General features: G+C 38.2%; 1 protein-coding gene across 1 annotated transcript; it reads left to right on the top strand.

The window, feature by feature from the left end:
* Positions 1-263: 263 nt before the first annotated feature.
* On the top strand, positions 264-24,553 carry ZGRF1 (zinc finger GRF-type containing 1; the record flags this gene model as incomplete). Its single annotated transcript, XM_081998810.1, has 27 exons — positions 264-284; positions 407-487; positions 611-667; positions 1,109-1,282; positions 1,634-3,842; positions 4,150-4,232; positions 4,909-5,007; positions 6,326-6,431; positions 6,518-6,624; positions 6,830-6,980; positions 7,970-8,628; positions 9,973-10,111; positions 10,471-10,655; positions 11,155-11,342; positions 11,949-12,088; positions 13,299-13,445; positions 15,593-15,707; positions 16,559-16,812; positions 18,030-18,189; positions 18,902-18,979; positions 19,877-20,024; positions 21,038-21,165; positions 21,486-21,609; positions 22,056-22,232; positions 22,353-22,487; positions 23,174-23,435; positions 24,444-24,553. 27 exons carry the CDS (start codon positions 264-266, stop codon positions 24,551-24,553), a joined length of 6,237 nt encoding a protein of 2,078 aa, XP_081854936.1.
* Positions 24,554-24,761: the final 208 nt, after the last annotated feature.

Raw genomic sequence — 24,761 nt, 5'->3', positions numbered from 1 at the left:
AGTAGTCTTTGTGTTAGATGATTTTTCTCTTTAAAAAGCTCACACCGGCTGTACCCCCCTGGTTTGACATTGTCTGGCATCTGGCTCTCTTCTTTTGAAGGGAAAGAAAAACGTGAAGTGACATCTCTTCCTCTTTTTTTTTTTTTTGTCAATACCTTTCCTTCACAACTCCAGGGGATTCTGAACACTTCCCTGTCTCTCAGGCTGTGTGAAGATGTGAATATTTGTGAAATAAGCCGCAGGATGACCGTTCTGCCCAAGAAATGGCTTCTCAAGAATTTACTGTAAGTAATTTTTAACACCGTGTACAATGAAGTAGAAATAAATTAAAAGACACTGTAGCTGCTGTATTATTTAAACATTTTCTTACTTACTATTATTTCAACATTTTGCACATTTAAAACAGGTATTGTACACTCACCAGAAAATGAAAAAATCAAAAACGTGGCAAGATGGAATTCTGAGGATTAGAACTGGCGGAAATAAGGTGAACAACTCTGATTCAGTACTGTTGGATTTAATGTCATCTGCTGCCACTGGACTGTCAGTGGCGATGTAATTGATCTGTGAAATAAAATTAGCTATTTAAAATTCCATTTTTTCATTGCAGGGTGTCTTGTTTGATGATAAAGGACAGTGTTTGGAGAGTATTTTTATAAAATCTCAGGTATATTTTCTTTGGAGTTTGGTTTATTTTTATGCTTGATTATAGTTTGTGTTTCAGGAAGCATTTAAAACTCTTGTTTGGTACCTAAGGTAGCGCTTTTCTTATTGCGGATATGAAAGTCTGCTGCAATGCAAATAATGGAAAGCGAAAACAGCTGCTATTTATTAATTAGTCTTATTGCTTTTCCAGAACCAATGTAGAGCTTTTATGGAATTTTATTCCTTTCGGATAAAAGCACTGTATTACAGCGATACGTTAAATAAGCATGACTTGAAGTGCTAATGCTTTCTAGTATATGTATATTTTAATCTAACTATTTATATGGCAGCTGTGATATACTGGGTGTAAATTTTGAAAATTTTCACATATAAGTATTTAGAAGACTGTTACTGTTTCTTATATAGCACTATTATATACACACTGCTGCTTTCTCTCTTCTAGGTGAATACTGGAGATAATTTAGAAAGCGAACGATATTTGATCACAGTTGAAGCAGTAAAAGTGAATGAAAAATCTTTTGAAGATCAGCCAAGGACAGCAGTGGATAGAAATGCTGTAAAACCTGGTGTTCTGCCTCCAAGACATCTGTCTGTCGGCTTGAAAAGGAAGTTTACAGTATGTCTTTGTTTCAAAAGTTACATCTGATGTCAACATGCATTTTAAAACACAACGAGCACATCTTTTAATGAATGGCAGTATCTTCCTGTTTTTTTGGAACTGTAAGCCAGAGTGTGATACCGGTAGCTATTTCTCCCAGAGTTTACTAAATCCGTTTGCTTTAGCCAGATTGCTACTGCTAAGGCTGCAGTGAAAATTGCAGGGATTGAGATTATTTCTATACACCTGTGGAATCGTCATGTGCTGCTTGATCAGTATATATTTTATGGAGTGTGCCCTTTTCTCAAGATTTGATTACAAATGTGAAGTTGATTTCTGAGTGGCATTAATTTAAAATTTCTCTCCTAGGGTTTCCAAGGGCCACGCCAAGTTGAAAAGAAAATATCAACAATGGAAGATGGAGAAAAACCAAAAATACTGCCTTTACCTGAGCAGTGCCAGGGTACTTTTCCATCCAAGTTTTATGTTACCTCTCCGTTATTTTCTACGATTTGCAAGAAGGATGCAGAAACAAATCTATCTGCAGGCTTTCATGAAGACGTGTGTATGGCTAATGACAAAGAACATGTATCTCTCTCCTCACTGCTTTCGGCTCCGTTTCTTGACAGATGTGAGGAGACAGAGAAGCAAAACTCCAATCAGTCCATTGTGAAGCCAGAATCTCCTCTAATTACCAGGCACGCCCAATCTAGTAGTCAGACAGGCTGTCACAGGGCAGCGTCAAAGAACATCAGGAGCACGGCACAGATAATAGCTCTTTTGAAGTCTAAACCAACAGAAGGATGCAGAGAGCAAACAAGGTCTGAAGTCACAGAATGTCCTTCTAGATTTCAGGCACTGGAAAATGCAGACAGCTTATATGACAAAAAAAGCATGATCCTACCTGCTTTTTCAGGGAACCCTGCCAAAAGTCTCATTCAAAATATTCAGCACCTGCCTTTTACAAAGGGAACTGTAAGTGATGAAAAGGAGTGGAATGCTGAAACGCTTCTAAGTTCAGCTGAACAACCTTGTGATAAAGAAGTCACAGGACAGACGCATGACGAAAAAGCAAATAATTTAAGTCAAGAGATACAAGATCCCTGCAATACAAATAGTTGCTTCCTACCTGCATCCACCATAAGCAGAATGAGTGACAATCAGTTTGTCCCATCCTCAGGTGAAGTTTTGTGTTCAACAAGTCCAGTCACCTTTGAAAAAACTCTCTCCAGACACAGGGAGCGTTCAGTGACTAACGGTCTTAAGGAGACTTCACCTGTGAGGTTGCCAAGTGAGCTTGGGCACAGGCGAGGTTCAGAAAGGCTGCCTCGTGACCTGGAGCTCTCTGTGGACGTAACGTTGCCTGGAATTGGAATTGGAAAAGAGGAATTAAGTACGCGTGGCAAAGACTGTGGTCCAGATGAACAGGTGATGGAGGTTAACTTTAATCTAATGGAGGCTTTTGATTTTAATGTCACCGACAATGAAGACCTGTGTGAAAGCAATGTGAATAAGCTCACCAAAGGAGACATGCTTTCACAAAGTCCAGATTTCTTAAAAGGAGAAGGTGCAGCCCAAAACAGCGTGCTGAGGCTTCATTCTTGCTGTGAAGTAGTGACACACAGTAAAAACGAAGAAATGAAATGTTCAACGTTTGACAGAGAGAATGATAGAAACCACTGCACTGGGGGTATACCCTCTCAGCTTGGCGACAACAATGTCGGAGAGACGGGGAGAACTGCAGAAGACTCTGCAAACCAGACCAGAATTGAAGTGAGACATTTGGATGATGGAAACAACATAAAAGAGATGAAAGAAAGTCAATTAAGTATTGAAGCCACAAAAAATAAGAAGGATCTTGATGGCTGTGGAGCACATACCATTAGCAGCATGCCATGGATAAAAAGCAAGCACTCTGATCTTTTGCCTGATGACACAAATGTTAATGGATGTCACCCTAAAGCCAGTATGTTTGGGAAAACTGAAAGTACGTCATGTATTTCTATGAGCAGAGTAATTTCTGCAATGGACAAAAGGACCGAAGAAGATGTTACACAGCTTGGATGCAAGAAATCCCCAGATGTTCATTTAGAACCCTTCTGGGCCACTAAGAGTGATGACATTAAACCAGGTAGTCCTTTGCTGGCTTTGTCACAAAAATCAGATCCTAGCTATGGCTCATTCCAATATAGTGCAGAAGACCATCGAAAGGTATTTGGCATTTCGCAGAAGGAAGATATTTTCATTTCCAGAAGTTCTATCTGTCCTTTAGGAAAAGGCTGTTTGTCTCCAGAGGAAACAGCAGCAGGTGAAACTGAGTTTGAAAACATAGAGAGCATAAACGCCTTTCCTGAAGCCTGCAAAGCTGAAAGAATAGGAATTCATTGCCTGAAATGCACGGAAATAGCTGAAAATTCATCAGATCTTCCCAATTTGGTAAACAGTATCGCTCTTCTAAGAGCTTTGACTCAACATAGCACAGCATTAGAAAGCTTACAAAAGATGGAGGAAAATAATAGCATATTATATGAAGCAAAGACTTCTAAAGAGATACTTGAACCCCTTGTGAAAGATGAAGGTTAGGTCAGCTTCTATTTTAGAGTGATTTCTGTATGACTGTACCTGTTTGACTTCTGTGCTCTTATCTCCCTTGCCGGACAACTCCTATTCAGAAATCATACTTTTGGAGTGATGTGTTATGAAGGTTCCCTCATGCAATTTTTAGCGTTTAAAGCAACAGTGTGGGCTCCAGGTCTGCGTCTTTGTTTCCTTTAGTTCAGTTAAATCCTAACTGCAGTTATTTGCAAGCCCGGTACATATTCAAATGTTTTCATGTAAAAAGTGTACTATAACTGTAACTTATTATGCTTTTCCATCTCTTGTAGCTATAAAACACTTTACAGAAATGCCTTACTCAGAAAGTATACAGGCATCTTCCTCTTCATACTTTGATTCTTCTGGCCTTATGGTAACCAATTTTTGACTACGTATATCTATCTGTACAAGATAAATTCATTTTCCACCAGGCTTCTTGAATAAAATTCTGGGTTTATGACACTATAGAGGTTGAGCTAGAAACTGCTTAGAGGCATCGACTAAGAAGCTGATAGTAAACAGGAGGTGTCCTCTTGCACACCCTTGTGCCAGTAAATGTTCAGGAGGCCTAATGTATGACAAGCAACTTAATGCAAATTAGTTATGTTTAATATCGCATTAGTATGTCTGGTACTTCTCCTTCCCTACCCCATCTTCTTTTACCATTTTTTTTTCCTTTTCTTTCACTATCTTTTTGAATGCGTGGCTTTCCTGGGCATTTTAGCGCTTGGGTTGAAATATACTGGCAAATCTGTTTGTGCTTGATGCTTCACATGGATTTTTGTCCAATGCTATTAATAGTCTTTTTCCTTCAATCTGTCCAAAGTGAAAGAAGGTTTTTAGATTAAATTCTTCTCTTTTTCCTGTCCCATTTGAAAAGCAAACATAGTTTCTTATCCTGTCATGGGTGGTTCTGGCTTCCAAATAAAAAGGCTGTCATTTAAAATGTTTTCTATTGTATAAATAAAAGACATTTCTTAGCTTAACTTTTCACTTTAAATGGTTATTGGATTGCTGGACTAAGTAGCTTTCGATACTTTTATATGCAGCCCAACTGTGTGGACAATTTATTACAGAAGAGAGAGGCATGTATTCTACCAAGAGCAGCGGCCCAACGAGACCTCAGGACATCTGATTGCCAGCCGAAGGTACAATTTCTGTTGAATTGAAGTACAATGAATAGTGTTTCTTAAATTTCAATTCAATGGTTTACAATCTGCAATATACTACAAGAAGTCCTAATAAATATTTAAGCAGTCTTATAATGGGCTTCTCATCACTTTTTAGCACATTTGTCTGTGGGAAGTTTTCCACTGAGCATTTTAAAACTCAAATTTTACAATACAAAAAGAAGACTGAGCGTACTACATCGTGATATCCATTTTCTGTTGGCAGAGATTTGTGCAAAACCTTTATTGCTGCTAAGTTGCAGGAGTGCAAGAGAAAGAAAGAGAAAAGCATAGATTCTTTTTTTTCCTCTTCTGCAGTTTCCAAGAGACTATTTTTGTTGTATGTATGAAAAGTACTTTTATTGACTGTAGATAGTTCCAGAACAGTACTTATTTTCAGTTAATGATCATTTATATTGCATAGCCTGTTGCGTTTCAAGGGCACCAAGTAAAGGGGTCAGCAGCTAGTGAGACAATGTGGAGAGCTCCCTGCCTGCAGCCAGGATGGCAGCAGTATCCAGACGATACGGAGTTTGCAGCCGAGAGGTTTTTGTCACCCCTGTTTTCAAGCAATTATGTCCTTTCTGACTTCAGAGAGGTAAAACAATTTTTTCCAAGTTATTCATACTAACCTTAGTGCAAGAAAGTATCCTGTAAATGTAGGATAAAAGAAAGTTCATTTTTAGAATACTACAAGCATATCAAAATCACGAAGAACCGAACATAGTGCTTTATGGTTAAAACTTCGCAGTTAGATATTGGGTTTACTCATCTTTGTTATAGGAATAGGCGTTTGCAAGATGTAACTTGTTTTTTCTTTCCTCTGAGCAGTTTCACACACACAGTCATAAATGTATGATATTAAACAGAGATTTATTCTAGAGAAAAGTAGCAGAGGGCTTTTATAATGAATGCTTCCTGGTGTTAGCAGAATATTCACCTCAAATGGATTTGAAATTTGGTATGTAATTGTTAGAGAGGTCCAAAGCAAGGGTTAAAACTTTCTTTCTTGGATTATGATTCTGTTCCTCCTGGGTGCAAAAAAACATGACATGCAACGGTAAATAAAATTTTTTTTTTCTAATGCAGTATATATTTCAGTATTTAAAATAATGGAAAAAAATCATATTTCATTTTTTTACTTCCAGAATGGACTGGAGATACTGAAGCATTATATCTAGAAAAAAGATGTAGAAATAAGATATTTAGAAATAAGGTTGACTCAAAGGTAATATTTATTTTGAGGATGAACAGTTTTGATTTCTAACAAGTTTTTGCTTATACTTTTTTGGTAAAGTCTCCAGGTTCAGGAAGTCTTCATGAGGATGATATCAACTTTATCAGAGAAGAGAATTTTCAAAAGAATTCTGACGTTATTAAAGAGTCAAGAATCGATCAGTCCCGTAAGTGCAAGTAAAAGTATAACGGGAGCAACTGGCCTCAGAACAGTTATTCTGCATGACTTCTGTCCTTCACCTATTTTTCCTAGCATTGGCATTGAACGTGTGTTCTGAAGTTCCCCTGCGGACCGTGTCAGGCTCACCTTCACATTCTGATGTGAGACGAACGCAGTGGACTTCACGGGAACCTGACAAGGTGTGAATGGACTCTCTTCTAGATCTTTTGGACTTTATTTCCTACGTGTTCACGGTAGCAATTTCTTACTTTTGAAACTCTTTTCTCTCAACTCTGAGAGACATTTCAGTTGTTTAGAATGATGAGAGAGAGAACAGTGACAAAAGAGCTATAATTGAGTTTTTTTCCCAGTCATTCACTTCACATGTTAACTCTTCCTCTGTAGATAATTTCATCAGTAGAACTGACTTCCTCACTTGATCCAGACTCTACAATTTCTCCAGCTTCAGGAAGTGAGGAAACTATGGGAGACATCCAGGAGCCCCTGATACACAGGATCTTGCCAAGTGAACCAGAACTTTCACATTTTTCTTTCGGTAAGAAATTATACCTCATAATTGCACTTTACAATATTTTTTCTGGAAAACCTTCGGGGATTTTTGAAGCACGTGAGTTGCACTATAACAGACAGTTACCCTGGGTGCTGAAATACCCTGAGATGTCTGGGTACTAGGGATTTTCACTTGTGTTTGTCACATGGTTTTCATAGGGAAGTGTGTTACTTTTTTTTTTTTTTGAAGAACGACTTTAAACAGTGTTTTCCAAATCGACTGGATTAGCATTGAATTCCAGGCCTTTCCCCTTGCAATTATATTTTCCTGAAAAACACCTCAGTAGAGTGATTTAATTTTAAAAAGAAAAATCAGCTTCTACTTTGGGGGAGAAAAAAGTCTGTAACCTAAGCTTCTAATTCATACTATTGTGTTCATTTATTTACGTGCTTTTGGTTTTCTTCCACATTCAGCTGTCCTCTGACCCACTTCCAGTTGACACTTATCAATGACTGTCATTTCTTATTGATAGTAAATTTAGTCAAAAGTAATGCGTGTGGTACTAGAAGCCCATTTATCTACATTGGTAAATATTAATTTCCACAGTTTTGTGGGTGACCTTTTTGGAAAAAGGAGCAAATGTTAAGCCATTTGGTTTGTTTTCCACTTGGCAGCTGTCACTGACCTACCAAGAACATCAGGTGAATGACCTCCAAAACACAAAATAACGTTTAAATAATTTTGCCCAAGCATTTTCTTTTATAGAAGTAGAATGCCTCCAGAAATGTGTTCTGAATGTCGGGATTTAAGTTGCGATATCCCTGAATAGGGGGATTTAAGAATCACAGTTGAAATCACTCATTTTGTCTGGAAATTTAGAGTGGTGCTGCACAGGTGTGATACAAAGAGCTTGCCAATTAGAAGACGGGATGTAAAAGGAAGAACTTAAGAACTCGTTCTTTATCTTAGCGTTTTGTATGTCTGACGTTAATGTGCCATCCGCAAGTTGCTTGTAAGATGTATTTGCCCTACAGCACGGGAGAAATCCGGCTATCTGGAGGAATGCAGCCTCTCAAGATTCAACCCCAGAGCTAAAACACGAACTCCATTTGTCACTCTTCCCGCCACGGAGAAGATTCCTAACGCAGTTTATCCAACTGACAGCGAGGAGCTCCAGCAATCTTTCGGCTCTTCAGTAGTCAATTTATGCAACAAGTCATCAGTATTTCCTATTAGCACTTTTGGCCCCGAGGACAGAAATTATGAAACCTCTGTGTTTGGAGAGTACACGGAAGAGAGACAAAGGGAATCCATGCCACCGGCATTCCCTAATGTGACTTCAAAATATAGACAAAGCAAGTGGCTAAAGTATCAAAACAGTTCTCAGTGTGATTTGATAACTCAAAACAGCGATGATGGGGAAATGACTGATGACATCTGTGCTGAGAACGTCCTTGGAATGCCGCTGGGTGACACAGGAGAGAGCAGCGCTGTGAATAAAAGTGCTCCCGGCTCTGCACTTCTACAGACAGCAACGAGCACGCTTGGTAACTGCTGTGCAAATACCAGCAACCAAGATTTGATTTCGGAGGGGAAGTTACTTTCTCTGCGCTCAAGTCAGACGCCTTTGGCTGAAGCAACACAAAAGGTGTTAAGTCATCTGAGCTGCCACACCGTAACAGGAGATGGCCAGGTGTGTAACTGTTGAAGCAAATACAGTGACAGAAATGCATTTTTCTGGACAAAGTAACTGCATTTATCTGATTTCCTGCAAGATATTATCAGTGTGACTGGGTGAAATACATACGTAGTAGCACAAGAGTCTTAGCTACAGAACAGCAGCTCCTAATGTATTTTTTTAAGTGCTGTAACTAACCCTTTGTAAAGGTAATTCCTTGGCGCGCACAGTGCCAGATGTAGATTTTTAATCTGAATGTTGATGGTAGGAAGATGAAATAAAACCTGCTGGGCTGTTTTGTCATCTATAATTGGTACGAAAATATTTTCAACAAATGTTTTTTTTAATTGGGAAATCAGCATCGCTTTAATGAACACCCATACCTTGCTTTAAAGCATAGTCTCTGGTTTTAATATATTTCCAATTTCTTCAGTTTTAATTGTGAGTGATTTGTGTTGTAAGTGATTGCATTGAATAAACACCTAAAAGAATAGCACAGCTGTTTGTGACCAGTAGACTGTCTTAAACAAATGGAGTATATTGGAAAAAAACCCAAACCCACCACAAATCAAGCTTTAAAAGTTGTCAAATGGCTGTGTTTAAGAATTAATTAAAATGTTAGATTTTTCTTTTTTTTTCTACATTATCTGCAGTGTACATAGGTGGAAGAAGCTCCTTGGTACCCGTTGGGATGGCAGGCACGGGGATAGCTTGTGATATACGCTTTCCCAAAAGCTCTCTAGTCTGATCCTTCCTTCCCTAGCCTGTACTACCTGTGCTATAGTTTCATCTGATGGGTTTATTTCTGTGCAGAAATTGTGTTAAAAATGGGGTTCGTGTGCTCCCTCCCCATGTCTAGGGCTAAAAACATGATGCTGAATTACACAATTTACTCTAAAGCCTTTGAAAGGATGATCTGTGTTGTTATAAATGCAGGCTGTTTGTCAAGGAGCAAATGTTCACTTCATGGTACATCGTAAATGGCAGTGCAAGCTCCCTGTGCTGCAGCTCCGGAAGTACTTAATTTTACTCCTGTTGGCAGTCCTATTGAATACATGCTCCTGTACTTACAGTTAACAAAGTCTGCAAACATCTATGGTGAAGGGGATTTGTATTTTGCTTATAGAAAACTGATTCTTCATTGACAGTCATCTTGAAACTTCTCATTGCAGAATGAGACCCTGGTTTTTTTTCTGTTTAGTTGTACTTATTAATGAGAGCACAATATAAAAAAGCAAAAGAGCGAAAAGGAAAGAAAAAATGCATAGGTTTTGGCATATCTGTACAGTAGGCATTTATCAAAATTTGTCTCATTCAGGGTTTTGTAAGGTGTAATGGTTTATTTGTATGTTTTTTTAGGACATAACTATCTCTGAGTTGTCTTTTCCCAATGCGGATAAAGTAAAATATACTAATGTTCCTAAAAGAAAGATTTCCATACCAACTGTGTTTCAGTCTCACGTTCACTACAAACAAATTTTTAAAGCTGCTCTGACAGGTACGTCTAACACCACGCTGTGTGAAGTGCTGTCATTTTTAAATAGTGTATTTCTGAAGCTTCACAAAGCAGGGTGAGAGGGAGAGAGATCACCAGCACGGAACAACAGTGTGCACGTGGTTTTGGATACATACACTCAAATATATTCAGTCTATACCCAAAATTGCAAAGACAAAAAGACTACTGCACTTCTGTTCAACTATGTAACCGTGTGCCTGTTTACCAGTCTTTAGATTCCTATCTAAGCTTTTTCTTTTTCAACTGAAAATTTTAAATGAAAATGTATTTGAATGCTCTGTACTTGTATAACTGTTTTAAGGCTGTGCTAATTACTCTTTTATTCTTCTTTCTATGTCAAGAGCAATTAAACACGGTGCTCTTTGAGTTGTCACAAAGATTACACAACGCTCTTTCAAAAGTGGATATATCATTTTACACTTCCTTGAAAGATGGGCGAAGTCAGAGCAAAGCAAGCTGCGTTCCACTCTGCAATCACATGCATCCTGCTAAGCTTGCTGTGGTTAAAAAAGAAGGTCAAAACAAGGTGCTGTATATTCCTTGTTTGTTTAGTTCGGGGTGTGAGTTTGGCATGTTGACCGTATTCTGTGAACAATTACAGGGCAGTTCTGTATGATTTACAATTGCAGGTTAAAGTGACGTGTCAGAGATCACTTTTAAGTTCAGTTGTAGTATTCCACTAGTGTCCAGAATTGTTAACATAATAGTTCTCTCCATACAGAAACAGCTTTGTATCTAGAAAGACCTGAATTCATCTCTCCATACAGAAACAGCTTTGTATATGTAGAGAAAAAGACCTGAATTTATAACGTTCTAGATTGTATGGGATTTCTATAAGGTATGATTACACAGTCTTCAGAAGCTGAGAGTTCTGGGAACACACTTGTGGTTTTCAGCCAAACACAGTCAAAACATGGATGTTTATCTAATTATTTCTATAGCAGCAAGTACTGATGCATTGCTTTACATTTTTTTGCTTGTTTGTTTTAATGTGCTAATGGTCTTCCCCCCCCGCCCCTTCCTAGGGTCGTTTGTTCTATACCTGTGATGCCCCAAAAGCTGAGCAGTGTTCATTTTTCAAGTGGATAGAAGAGGTGAACCCCGCACAGATAAAATCCAGACCCAGCGTAGTGCTTCATGATATAAAAAGTATTGGGACATACCTCAGAAGTCAAAAGATTTCCCTCTATGAGGAATGCCAACTTTTGGTGAGGTATTCTGAAATGCTATGCATTTTTCACAAGTGCCATGTGAATTGCAGGATTTATAAATATTCCAGTAGCTTTGGATTCCAGTAGCATTTAACAGACGCTTTCGCTATGTTTAAAGAGGCTACAGTTCTCTGTGGAATGTAAAAGCCAAATTAGAGAAGGAATAATATTCACAGCAATGACATTTCAGGTCGGTGCTCTTTTCAGCAAGAATCAAAACTGCTTACCAGCAACTTGATTAATTGCTTAATGAAATCCCTTATGATTGTTCCGTTTGAATTACTGTTCATTTAATCTTTTGTAAGAGAATTTGGGACAGACTTTGATTTCTTCTCTTATTGATTCCAATTTTAATGTTGGAAGTTGCATCGAAGACTATTCTGTGCTGCTTAACCATAGGGGAAACAACTTAATTATGGATGAGTATGAGAGAAGTATTTTGCAGTTGAGATAAACGTATTTAAAGCTTGTTAATGTAAGATGATGAACAACCACCAAGATCTGCGCTGTATAATTGGGTCCAATCTGTGGAGCTTTCCGATATTTGGCGGTGAATCTAAAATGTGCCAATTGTTTACTTACTTTTTCTTAAAATGACAATTTAACAGGAAAGCCTTTGAAGCTCAAACACAGCGGTGTAGTAAGTTCAAGAAATTTATAAATACACCTGCCAGGTTTGATGGCGATTCCAAAACCAAATTATACCTCAAACTAAGCAGAAAGGAGCATTATTCTCTCTATAGCAAAGGTAAGCAAATCTTAAGCATCAGAAGAATTGTCCATGTCATGTTGCACCTTTTTAAAGTTTTAGTTTGTAATCTAAAGAGAAAAACTGATTCTTATTTTTAAGATCCTGACAACCCTGATAATTCAGTTCTCATTCTAGAAGGGCAACGATATATCTCCTTAATATATCATTTACTGTAAACATTCAACTACCTTAGAAGAATAGAAATTCCATGTCCTTGGGTTTTGGAGTGTATTAAATCTGTGAATCGTGAAGTTTCAGGAAAGCCCAGTATTCAAATAGATCATATTTAAGGAAAACCTGATGTACAAATCAGTGTTTCAGTAGTTGTTGCATATCTCTTCTAAATTATTGAAGTGTCACAAAGTTGGAGGACGTTCAGTAATTTGATCCAGATAGTCTCAATAGTTCATTTCACTTCAGTAATTTTCAAGTTGCTACCCAACTGTATCTTCAGAGTTTCTTCACTTTGCTGTTGAAAACGATATAAAGGAAATGCAGAAACAAAAGTGTTGGTCTGCGTGCACTTTCGGTGAACTTTCAGACTCTGAAAGGTTCTGACAAATCAGGGTTTTGTAGCTTTAAATTCTGAAGCTCTGCATAGGCAAAACTTTTATTTGTGCACGATAATTTTTTGATCATTTTTGTTCCAGTAAATATAACGTGCCATTATTGCTCCTACCTTTGAAATCTCCCTTGCTGTGTTCTGCAATATATGGTATAGGAATAGTGTAGGGAGCTTTAGTCTCATCAGGTGTGCCAAATAAAACGGAACACCTGGGGGCTCCAGCACGTGTTTGTTTTGAAAGGAAAGGCAAAATGTATGCTTATTTCAGTATTTGCTGTTCTTTGGCAAATGAGTGGTTAACTAGATTTGTAGTATACTTCAGTGATTTGCTCCACTTACTCGCCAAATCAATACTACTTCAGATTTGTTAGAAGTCAAATGCTGCTATATGCACCAGGGGAGAACTTCACCGTTACCTTCCATTTCAGACACTAGAAGTACTATAAGATTTGCAAATTATTTGTTCATTCTCTTAGAACTGAACTAACACTTATTTAGGGCTTTTCTAATATCCCCTACTTTCACCTTAGCGATGGTTTCATGTGCAGCACCGTGAATGCTGGGCGATTTTCTCCAGCTTCGTTTTCCTTAAGATATGGCTGTAGAAGCAGCTTAGGAGAACTCTGTATTTTTTTTTGACAGATGATATCTGGGTTGTTTCGAAGACTCTGAACTTTGATCCCCTCGATACGTTCATTGCAAGCAGTGCTTTCTTTGGACCATCCTCCAACAACGAAGTAGAATTACTACCACTGAAAGGTTACTGCCCCTCAAACTGGCAATCAAATAGTAAGTTGTACACTAAATAAGTCAGAATTGTGGGAAATAACTACTGAGGAAAAAATCTGGCCAGTAGTGAAGGATGAGATTAGAATTTCTCACATCTAATACATTATTTTATTCACAGTTCTTTTTTTTTCCCCTTGTATCTTTGAATATGTTGTTTCAGTACAGTACTTAATGCAGTTAAACCTGCAAAGTAGCTGGTAAGAAGTTCTAAATGGGTGATGAAAAAAAATGAGGAAAATAGAAATAATGTAGTGAATAATATAATATAGAATGCAAGTTGACTGTCAGAGTATAGGTAACAGGAATATGTTGTTACTGTCCTTGAAAAACAAGCAAATGAAAACCCCGAACAACTTACTATCAAAAATTTCTGTTTATATAAAAAGCCATATATTAAATCTGTGATTTGGCTGTCCCGACGTTCCTTTCCATGCCTTTGTTGCTACAGTCTAGAATAACTCAAAAATTGGCGTTTCAAAATTCAGAAAAAGACAAATCTGTCTGCTTTTCATAATTTTTGTAATTGTACTTTAAAATTTTACGAAACCTAGCACTGATGGGTTTTAACGAACCACTGACCTTTTTATTCTCTAGCAAGCTGTTCCCAAGTAAGTTGCAGCCATCCTTCTTCTTGGTTTTAACATTTTTGTTTGGGGTATTTTTATAATACTTTGTCATCAGTGTTTTGGAAACAGTAAAATTAGTGGACCTTAAGTGCAGAGAGAAACACTGTGGGTCCGCTATAGATGTCACAGAAAAATGACAAATGTGCTGCCAAACATGATGCAAACGTTTCTTGTTTTCGGTGTTGAATTGAGCTAAAGTTTTGGCTTTGTTTTGGTTTGTTTTTTTTTAAAAGAAAGAGGTGAAGAATGCATTATGTGGTCATTCTGGAGCTAGTAATAATATACCTCTGCTTGCTTTCTTTTAATGCAATATGAAAATCATGTGCTTGAGCACAAAAGGCTTTATTCATTGCACTTAACCTTAAGCAGGTAAATTGAGTATTTTAAGTCACCAGATTAAGCTTTTTAGGCTTTCTGTGTAATCGTTAGGGAGAGAGTTCCTGCAAAGCACAATTCAGTGAGCCTGCGTAGAAACTCCTGTTCTGAATTACATTCAGAAGACTAAAAAATATAGAAAAAAAACCCCAAAACAGTGGCATACAAGTTCTTTGTGAGCACACACGCTACCAGAATCATGAGCTTCAAATGCAGTTGGAGGTTTGGTTTTGTTTGTTCCCTGAGTTTGAATTGCAGGGAGTGTGAATCTCTCGAGCAGTCAGGGTCTGGAAGAGTTAATATATAGCTTTTGTATAGCTATATATAGTTAATATATATCTTTTCTGTCTTAGTGCTGTTGAATCACAGCATTTTCTTTTTTCTTAGGAAATCTGTGGTCCTAACTTTCTTTGTGATCATAAATACAGATTATTTCATAATTCTATAACCATTGCAAAACTAAACCTCCAAGTTGTATGAAAGTAAAGCTTTAAGTAACGTTTTGTTGGCAGTAATAAACAACAGCAAAATAAAGGTATGTGGGCTACTAAACGTATTAGAAACCTGTTACTTAGGCAATCCCTGAGCCCCAGAACCTTAGGAAACTGGCATTGAATTCAGAAAAATACAACCGAATCCTTGTTCTGTTCTTACACTCTCCTCTAGGCACACACTTTTGTACCCTTTGGAAACAGGCTAGATGGAATTTGAGTCTGGCCCACTGGAGCTGCCCTTCATGTTCCTGTCTTGGCTTTTTTAAGAAAACATCTGCTTAGCTATTGCCATACAGACGGTTTACTTAGAAAATTCGCCTCCTAAATTCCAAAGCCTTCTAAATATCTCACGTGTTTTTTAAAATGAGTAAGGATTTTTATCTAAGCTTCCTTCCCAGAAGGTTCCTAATGTTGGAATCGCAAATACTTTGAGAATAACGCACCTTGAAAAGAAGGGCTAATAAGCGTCTCCTCACGTTTAATATTGAGTCGGACATGGCAATTGGGTTAACTTGCGTTCTGCTACAGGAGGCTAATTACTCTTTTGGCGTTTTGTAATTCACTTATCTAGCCAAAATTAATTTATCTAGCTGCTTTGAAATTTAGGCTAATTTCCTTTTTTCCTAATTTTACTTCTCGGTGGCCTTTTCAGTGTTTGTTCATGCCTTGCTGGTTTGTAATGCTAGTGGTGAGCTTACATCTTTAAGAAATGTGGAGGAACACTTCAATCCATCTACGTTACCACTAATACCATATCTACTAAAAATGTAAGTTACTGTTTCCGTCATACTGTGAGCATACAGTATGTCAATATGTACAGAAAAAAACCCAACAACAAAAATACCATTGAGTTTGCCCTATTAAAAAGTGGATGAGGAAAACTAAAATCAGAAAAACAGTGCAAGGAATGAACTGTCAACAATGCAGTTTTCATTTATGTGGAAATGAAAACATGTCGGTTGCTTAACTCTTAACTCGATCCTAAGGGTATCTTTTCCGTAAAACTTACCTGCAGCCTACATTTTACAACCTACAGATGAATATTAGGCATTATTAAGACCATTAGACTGACAGCAGAGCCACTGACTGATCTGTATTAAGTTAATGCCTATGCTTCACGGAGGGGTTCAGTGGAACTGTTGTTCCTTCCCAATTCTAAGAGTCACTTGACACAAAACCTCAAAATATTTTCTTGGAGAATCGGAGCAATATAGGGGTATTTCCAAGACTGCTTACGATTCACCATATAAAACAAACTATTAAATGAATCCCTGCTTCCTCTGACTACGTTACTCTACCACTCTTAATTCTGTCGGTCTCGCAGACTTGGAGTAAGTCATATTGAAAGCGTTACTGTACAGCAAGAATGATAAAACCCAAAAGCCTGTCTCTCAAGATCCAGCTTTCACCCAGGGAAGAAATAAGGGGGAGGAATATACAGTCCAGGCGTATGTCAGGGTGCAGGGGGCAGCAACTTTTAATTATCTCAGCTGTTAATCATAAAGCCTCAGCATTTCAGTGTCAGGTGACTAATAATACCAGAAGCAGGAGTTACAGGTTATATGTATACACATATGCAGTGTTATACCGCAACTTTTGACCGTTGTATTTTCCTTAGGAATTTTGGTTCTGAAAATGCTACTAATAAAGTCACCAAAAGAAAATTTATTCCACCTGCCATCAGCCTGAAACGCACAATGATGCCTGTCAGCACTGAAGTGGCAATGGGACTAGCTAAAAAGATGATCCAAACGTTCTCACTGAACCCCGATCAAGCTACATCACTCATTTGGATCGCTCAGATGATGACCTCATGTGAAAATATCAAACCAGTGGAAGAACATCAGAGCTTCCCTATCACTATCATACGTGGTATATAGCAAATAATTGTGAAATTTGCTCCTATTGTATCTTTGCAAAAATGCTAATGAAGATGTAATGCCGGTGGTAGTGAAATACCCCTGAATTTTCTCAGTGATGAAACTGTAGACTTGTTTCCTTAATCCTATATTTACAGTTCCAGGTAGACTTAAAGGGAGATTCTAATGTCTTAGGTACATGTTGACTTATTTTAAATGTATCGCCAAAGATGAGCTCACCTAAACTGCCTCTGTGTATGGAATATCCTTTTAAACTCTTTTGTGACGCTACTGTCCTCACCTACTTCATGCATTTCCTGAAAATTCATTTTTTGGATGAGGGCCCTCTGATAATGACCTTGGCATTATACCATCCATTCTATCAGCACAGAGCTTTTGATCCTCAAATTTGCATACTGCCTTCTGCAGGACTTTGTATAAGTATATACTTCTTTCCTAGCAACATCTATACACAAAACCAGAGTTATTTAGTGTTTTCTGCTTATTTCTTTTCATATTAAAAGCACTTTTTGTCATATATCAGCTTTGATAAATTATCATATAATTGTTTTCTATTACATGTTATTCCTTGCTGTTTTATACTTGCTTCTATCTTTGTTTTATCCCTTTTCAACACGTACAAAAAGGCTAGTAACATCTTAGCGCAAAGATTTACTTTTTTTAAAATCAGTATGGAGAAGCACTTACTTATAAACATAAGCTTTCAGATCCTGTCAAAGTAAAGACGTTGACAATAATGACACTTTATTAGTAGAGATACCACTAGACTTAAATTGCCTGAGCTTTTTTTAGGCTGCCAGCCATATGAATCTAGTTAAAATTATTAGTCATTCCAAAATAATCATCTCTCAAATCCCTTACTCTGCACCTGACGACATGGTATGAGGGATGTGCGTGCAGACACTTGTATTATTTTAATGTATCGATGAGACTCCTTAGCAAGTAATGCGTGTAATCAGCCAGAAAATTTAGGAAAAATACCTTACCTTCCCCGCTCCTCTAGTTTTCTGTAAACTTACTGCAGGCAGGAACTGCAAAGCCTAGGGCAACTGGTTGCCCCTGGATACTTGGAGCTGCTGCAGCGAGTACCTGTAATGTTTGACAGGAATGTCAGCGTATTTCATAAGATAAACTTATAACAATTGATTAAAACTGTACTTTCCAGACATTTTTCACTTGTAACTTTAGCTTTCTCTTCTAAAATACCAGGTGTTTTTGGAGCCGGAAAGAGCTATCTGCTGTCTGTTGTGATCTTGTTCCTAGTACAGCTCTTTGAAAGGAGTGAAGCGACGGAGGGTCCAAGGCCAGCTCCGTGGAAACTTCTGATTGCTTCTTCCACGAACGTTGCCGTTGACAGGATACTGCTGGGGTAGGTTACTAAAATTTTTGCAGACTATTGTTCCAAAAACCCATGATGCACGTATATGGTAAAGATCATTGTGTGGGTATTTCCAGTATAAGGCTTCAAAAAGATTGCATTCTTTCCCTAGAAGGAGTCGCACAGGGGCATTAATTTTACCCTTGCTCCTTTGCACAGTATGTATTACACTAAAAAACTGTGTAAGGCTAACTGTGCTATTATATGAGACTAATATTGGGCCCTACCCTCACGAAATTTACTGTTAAAAACCATCATGACAGACAGTGGGATTGCTCAGGAAGCTTTGGGAAGTAGCAGCAAGGGAGGAAGGGATGGAAGGAGCGGGAGAGGCAGAGAGAGTCAGACTTGGTAAGCAAGCTTCAGCAAGTACCAGGAGAAGAAAAAGAAGTGGTTAAAGGCTAGCATGGAATAAAACTCACGGTTTGGAAGGATAAAGGGAGGAAGGGAAAATACAAATGGAAGACTATTTAAGGAGAATCATAAAGGTATTAAGCATTTTTGAGACAAATCATGATGAGGTAATATACTTCGATTTACTTGAACTGTGGCCCCCAGAAGAGTTACTTCATCTGGTTAATCATAGAAGCTGGTGCTCTTCGGTGTTCTGTGACGTGTCTGTTAGCCTTTTTAGAACACTTATAATTTTTTCAAAATTTCTTTTTACATTTCTGTAACGTGCATCATCTCTTTTTCTTTGAAGGCTACTTGATCTCGGATTTGAGGATTTTATCAGAGTGGGAAGTATTAGGAAAATCACCAAAGCAATTCTTCCCTATAGGTAAGAACCTTAATCTTTGAGGGCTCTGAAGCGATTCTAAGATTCATGAGAGCATGCATGCTGTAAAATTACTATTTTGAATAGTAATCATTCAAAATTGAATAGAAATCGTTCAAAATGTGATAGTAATATGCCTACATCAGGTTCTTCCCCGCCCAGCCTCTGCACGGTGGTGAAATTTTACCTTGATTCGGGAATGTCGTTTGTTGCGGAATAGAGCTAATGCTTTTAAACAGGACATAGTAGAGGAGAAGAAAATAATGGCAGTTAGAGATTTGGGAGTTTGCACCAGGAGGAAAAGCAAAACAGACAGACCTGAAATAGATGCGTACTGCTGTAGTGATCAGAACTAGGAGGAAGCAATCGTAAATCTAATGTTCAGAGAATTAATGGTAGCAACTCAAGAATTCTGTACTTCTTACCTAAGTTATCTTTGCTCTAGTGTTCTGGGGTTTGTCCTTTAACTACTTTAAAATAAGCAATCTACACAGTACTTTCAACACAATTTGAGAGAAGAAAGTAAAGTTCAAGATGAATAAAGATTAAATTTCCATTCCTTGGTGTCAGTAGCATACCAAGGGCATAAAACGGTACAAGAATGAAAAACTGCTCCTCGGTTCTGCTCCACTCTGAAGTCAGCTGTGTATTTGGAGGAGTCATTTACTACACAGAGATCTCTGGTTGGGGTGGTAGGGTCTGAGCTGGTGGGATAAAGGTCTGTTTTAAAACGGGTATTACGCTAGTCTCTCTCGGCTGGATTCAGGATGGGTTAGTACATTGTTGTAAAGTACTGTTATGTATAAAGTATGATTATTTTTCTATACTGGTCGTTCGCTGAACACTGAAAGCACTGTCATTTTCACTCATTGTAATGCATGTTATAAAATCTTTTTGAAGCTTACATGCTGGCTCAGGAAATGAAAATGAGCAGTTAAAAGAACTGCTTGCTCTCATGAAAGAAGATTTAACTCCGGTTGAAAAAATATACGTCAGAAAGAGTATTGAGCAACATAAACTGGGGACCAATAAAACTATACTGCAACAGGTACAGTCAAAGTGACGGGATGGGAAAGTGGGGATTCACTATGCCTTATCCATCAGGCTCGGCAAAGGGAAACCAGGAATCCCCTCTCACACCTGCCAAGCTCCTAAAGTCTTGAAAAATACAATGAGTGTTAGGACTAGGACAGGTTTGATTCCACAGGTATAGCTTAGTGTCTTACCTGTGTATGGCTTCTCTGAGTTGCACTTGCAGTTCCTGTTTACAGATATGAGACAGGAACCCTTTCTCAGCTGCGTTGCAATCTGATTTAATATCGCCGATCTAGTTTACAAGGTGGGGAGAGAAAAATTTCTGAGCACAGCTAGTCTGCGCTGTGACCGTGAAACTAAAATTACATATAGTCATAAAGGTAAAAGGTAAGGACTGAGCTAAATCTATCCTAGAGTTGAGTATCAACCACCAAGATGATTTCATATATATTTTAAGTAACTGTTCATCAAAGTATTACCTTTTAAGGTTAATGCTTCTTGTAGAAAAATCTTCTCAATTTCTGGTCTTTCCAGTTATTTGCCTCTTCTCCTCAGTCGTAGAATCAAAAAATGCCAGCTTGTTGCAGAGCAATTGTAACAAAGTGGATCTGCGCAATTTGTTTTTTGTGCTTATTCCTCGCGGTCATCGCTGCCACTTTTCCCACTGGGGCTCAAGAAGGTTTTGGAGGATTGTGTAATCCGAACTCTCTCTGTTCCAGACCAGATCTGGTCTTAAAATACATGAGTCTGTGAACGATCCTGATGTATAAACATCCCAAGCACAAGAAACAGTAACCGTTTCTTACCAGTGTCTCCATCTCCATGCATACACAGTGCCTTTTACTGGAAGTTAGAATGTAATTTTTTGAGACCCAGCGAGTATGAGAGACAGCATGCAGTAGAACTGCTAAAAATTAATTTAGATGTATTCTACTGCTGAAGCTGTAGTTAACGTACTGCACAGACATTAACTATTAAACGATCTTAACTTTTTGTCTGCCCATTCTCCCCTGGCTAATAACAAAGGTAAAAGTGGTTGGAGTCACCTGTGCTGCCTGCCCGTTCCCTTGCCTGAATACTCTGAAGTTCCCTGTAGTGATGCTGGACGAGTGCAGTCAGATGACCGAACCCGCTTCTCTCCTCCCCATTGCAAGGTACAGCCATCCTTTTGTCTTTCACCAGAGAAATAACTTTTAGCAGTGACACAACCTCAAAAAATTGCCAAACTTGCATGTCTTTTTAAGAATGTGAACTCCGAGGTCTCACCTTAGAAAGAGTAATTGTAAACCGAGGCCTGCTCTTAGGTGCCTTCCTTGAGTTACCATGTTATTTTAACTGTGGAAAGAGGGTGAGGGAGAAGGGAGCCTGATGGAAAGCAATCTGTGATATATAAAGGCAGCACGCGCTTTCGTTACGAATAGTTTGACATCCTTTTTTAGAACATTTTTTCTTGTTTTCTAATGTTCTTACTTAGGTTTCAGTGTGAAAAGCTAGTCCTTGTTGGAGACCCTAAGCAATTACCGCCAACGATTCAAGGGTCTGAGAGTGTTCACGAAAAGGGACTGGAGCAGACTCTCTTGGACCGGCTTTGCTTAATGGTATGTACTACTAACTTTAGAAAAGGTGGGGGGTGAAATTGCAGGTCAGCTGAAGTCACTAAAAGACTTCTGGGTTTTTTTCACGTCAGAGGAGCAGTGTTTCAGCCTGGTTTTTAATTTGGCAGATTCCATTCTAGTGCATTTCTCTGTAAATGTTATTTCCACAGTGCACGGAAATTTGTAAGCGTAACAAATGTAAAGCAAGAATGGATTGAAAAACAGTGACAGGTTCTGCCTTCTGATCTTCTTGTGCAGTTTTCAGTCCGGGGTAAAAGAATCAGGGGCTTGCAGTATTTGTTCTAATCTTTGTTGAAGTGAATGTATGAATGTTAAGTCAGGTTACTGCAGGAATTACTTCTACTTATTTCTTCTTTGACCTAGCTGGCATTGCAAGATATTTAGTAATTCTTTTCCCTAGTCACACTTTCCATGTCGTAATTCTTTAGGGACATAAACCAATACTTCTTCGGACACAGTACCGATGTCACCCTGCAATTAGTGCCATAGCCAACGAGCTGTTCTACGAAGGAAATCTGATAGATGGTGTTTCCGAGAACGACAGAAGTCCTTTATTGGACTGGCTTCCAACACTATGTTTTTATAGTGTTAACGGGGTAGAGCAAGTAAGTTTTTACACGTTTCTTACATAAAAAGGCAATATTGTAGTTCTTCCTCCATTCTATTTCTGTTTGCGTTCTGCTGTTGGTGAGAGCTAAATTGGAAATCTTCTTCCCTATTTCCAGATTGAAAGAGACAACAGCTTTTATAACATGGCAGAAGTTCATTTTACAGTCAAGCTCATCCAGTGTCTGATTGCAAGTGGAATAGAAGGATCTGCAATTGGTGTGATTACTCTTTATAAATCACAGATGTGTAAGGTTTGTATGACGTATCAGCAATAAAACAGTTTTCTTAAATGGTTTTGTTTATTCTTAAGCGTAGGCTCCATTTCAACTAGGAAGAGTCAACTAGAAGCGAGAAACAAATGCTGGATAGGTTAACTAGAGTTTACCATAATTTCTCTTTCCTATTAAAAGAAAAAAAATCGATATTTTTTTCCTCTAAAATTAGCCAAAATCTTTTAATTCAAACATATGATTTAAAAAAAATCTTTCCATTTGTTTTCCTTCCGCTCGCATACTCAGAAAATTGGCAAATTAAATAGTACCTAATTTTCATAAGTGGAGTAGGAGCTGTTACAAACTGACATGTGTGACAAGGACAGGTAGCAGGGACATCTGCTTAGCAAGGCTGGAGTTGTACGTCACCCAGTGAAGCAAGGCTGGTGTTGGACCTCACCCGGTCGTCCAAGGCAGGATGTGGGCTGCCGTGATTAGTAAGTGAAAGCACTGGTTGCCGTACTGAATGCACCAGTGTTTCATCAAATACAGGTTCGTTGCGTAGTTTTTTCCTGTGATTACTGGAGGTTTTACTGTCATTGCACCCTGTAGTTTCTTAGTTTGCATCTTGTGTAAACTCAGACTCATTGAGTGTGTTTGCTCAAAACAAGTGGTTGACTGTGAGTAGCGTAACTCCTCACCATCCATTATTCATTTGTCTGCAGATTCAGAATTTCCTTAGTGGCGTACACTCCGAGGCTTTTGAAATTAAAGCTGTGCAGGTGTCCACTGTAGATGCGTTCCAAGGCGCTGAGAAGGAGATCGTTGTTTTGTCGTGCGTAAGAACAAGACACATTGGGTTCATAGACTCGGAAAAGAGAATGAACGTGGCACTAACGAGAGCTAAGAGGCATTTGTTGATTGTTGGAAATCTGGCCTGTCTAAGACAGAACAGACTGTGGGGAAAAGTAATTCATCACTGCAAAGGTAATATTTTCTTCTCCTGTATTTTTGAATTCATGCAGTCCATGTCCTTTAATTAAGTGATGTATAATACACCTTATAGTGTATATATACTATACATACTATATAACTTATAAAGTGTATAGTATGCATACTGCATAAAACAGTATATTTATTATGTATAAAATATAGTATATTGCAGGAAAACGCATGTATGTGCACGTTGCAGGTTAGCAGTTTTATCTGCAAACTGTTTTCATACTTGAAGGGTATTTGTTACCCAGTAACGCGCCTTCTTTGGATGCCATCAGATAGCTACACAAAGAGCATGCTGGTAAGGAGCGTTGAAACCCATTACTGCATTTCTAGTCCTCTCCCAGTTTGCTTTTACGTAGTAGACCCCAGCAGAAACAAGTTACCAACAAATTCTTCTATATAGCAAAGTATTTCTGAATAGACAGTGTTTAAATAAAGGAAAGAAAAATGCGTAGCATCTTTCTGCAGCTAGGGGCTCGCTGTTTGTGGAACATACATTTTGAGCTGCTAGAAAAAAAACCCAATGCTATTGGCGATCAGCTCACTCTACCACGTAATTCCCTGATTGCTTCATTTACAGGTCACTGTCTTGCGAATACATGTCTTTGTTTTTTTGGACCACAGAAGGAAAAACAGGTTTTGGAAATCAGTTTTTTACGGTCTCTACCTATTTACTGCAATTGAGTATTTACATATTTGAAAGGGGTAGGGCCTTACCTTAGCAGATACTACCAAGGGAGTGCTCAGTCTCTAAAGCAACAGATCGCTGCCAGGAATAGGTGCCAAAAGAGTAACTATTTAATTTACCTACTTGGATGACATCAAAGGATGCATCCCATTAATGGTTGAACTCTGAAGAAGAACAATTTGCAAAGTAGAAATATTGCAGCCGTTTGATAGGCTTGGGGAAAAATAGATGTTCGCATCACTGCGGACTAATTACATGATGGATGCTGTAAAGGGAGATGTAATTATTCTCTTTATTGCTGCTTCTAGGATGGGATAATGGATTACAACATGTAAGCCAGTGTGAGCAGCAGCTAAACGACATTCTTAAGTGTTACTTTGAGAAACAGAAGGAAGAGGAACAGAGTAAGAAAAAGTAAAAATTAAATGTGCGCCTATTTTATGAAGAAAATATGAACTGCGTGTCTATAAGAATTATCAGAACGATTGCAAATCTAATATTGTCGTGGCTTAAATTTAATGTGGGAAATTTTCATTTGTATCTCAGTGCACTGATGCTTGTGGTTTGACCCCTTGTTCGTAAGACTAAAAATGAATAAAGTAACTTTATCTGCTTGACAGCTGAAA

Source organism: Phaethon aethereus (assembly GCF_964289735.1).
Source record: "Phaethon aethereus genome assembly, chromosome: 4".
NCBI lineage: Eukaryota > Metazoa > Chordata > Aves > Phaethontiformes > Phaethontidae > Phaethon > Phaethon aethereus.
Note: the sequence above shows the minus strand (reverse complement) of the source record. Positions and strands in the feature narration are given on the sequence as shown.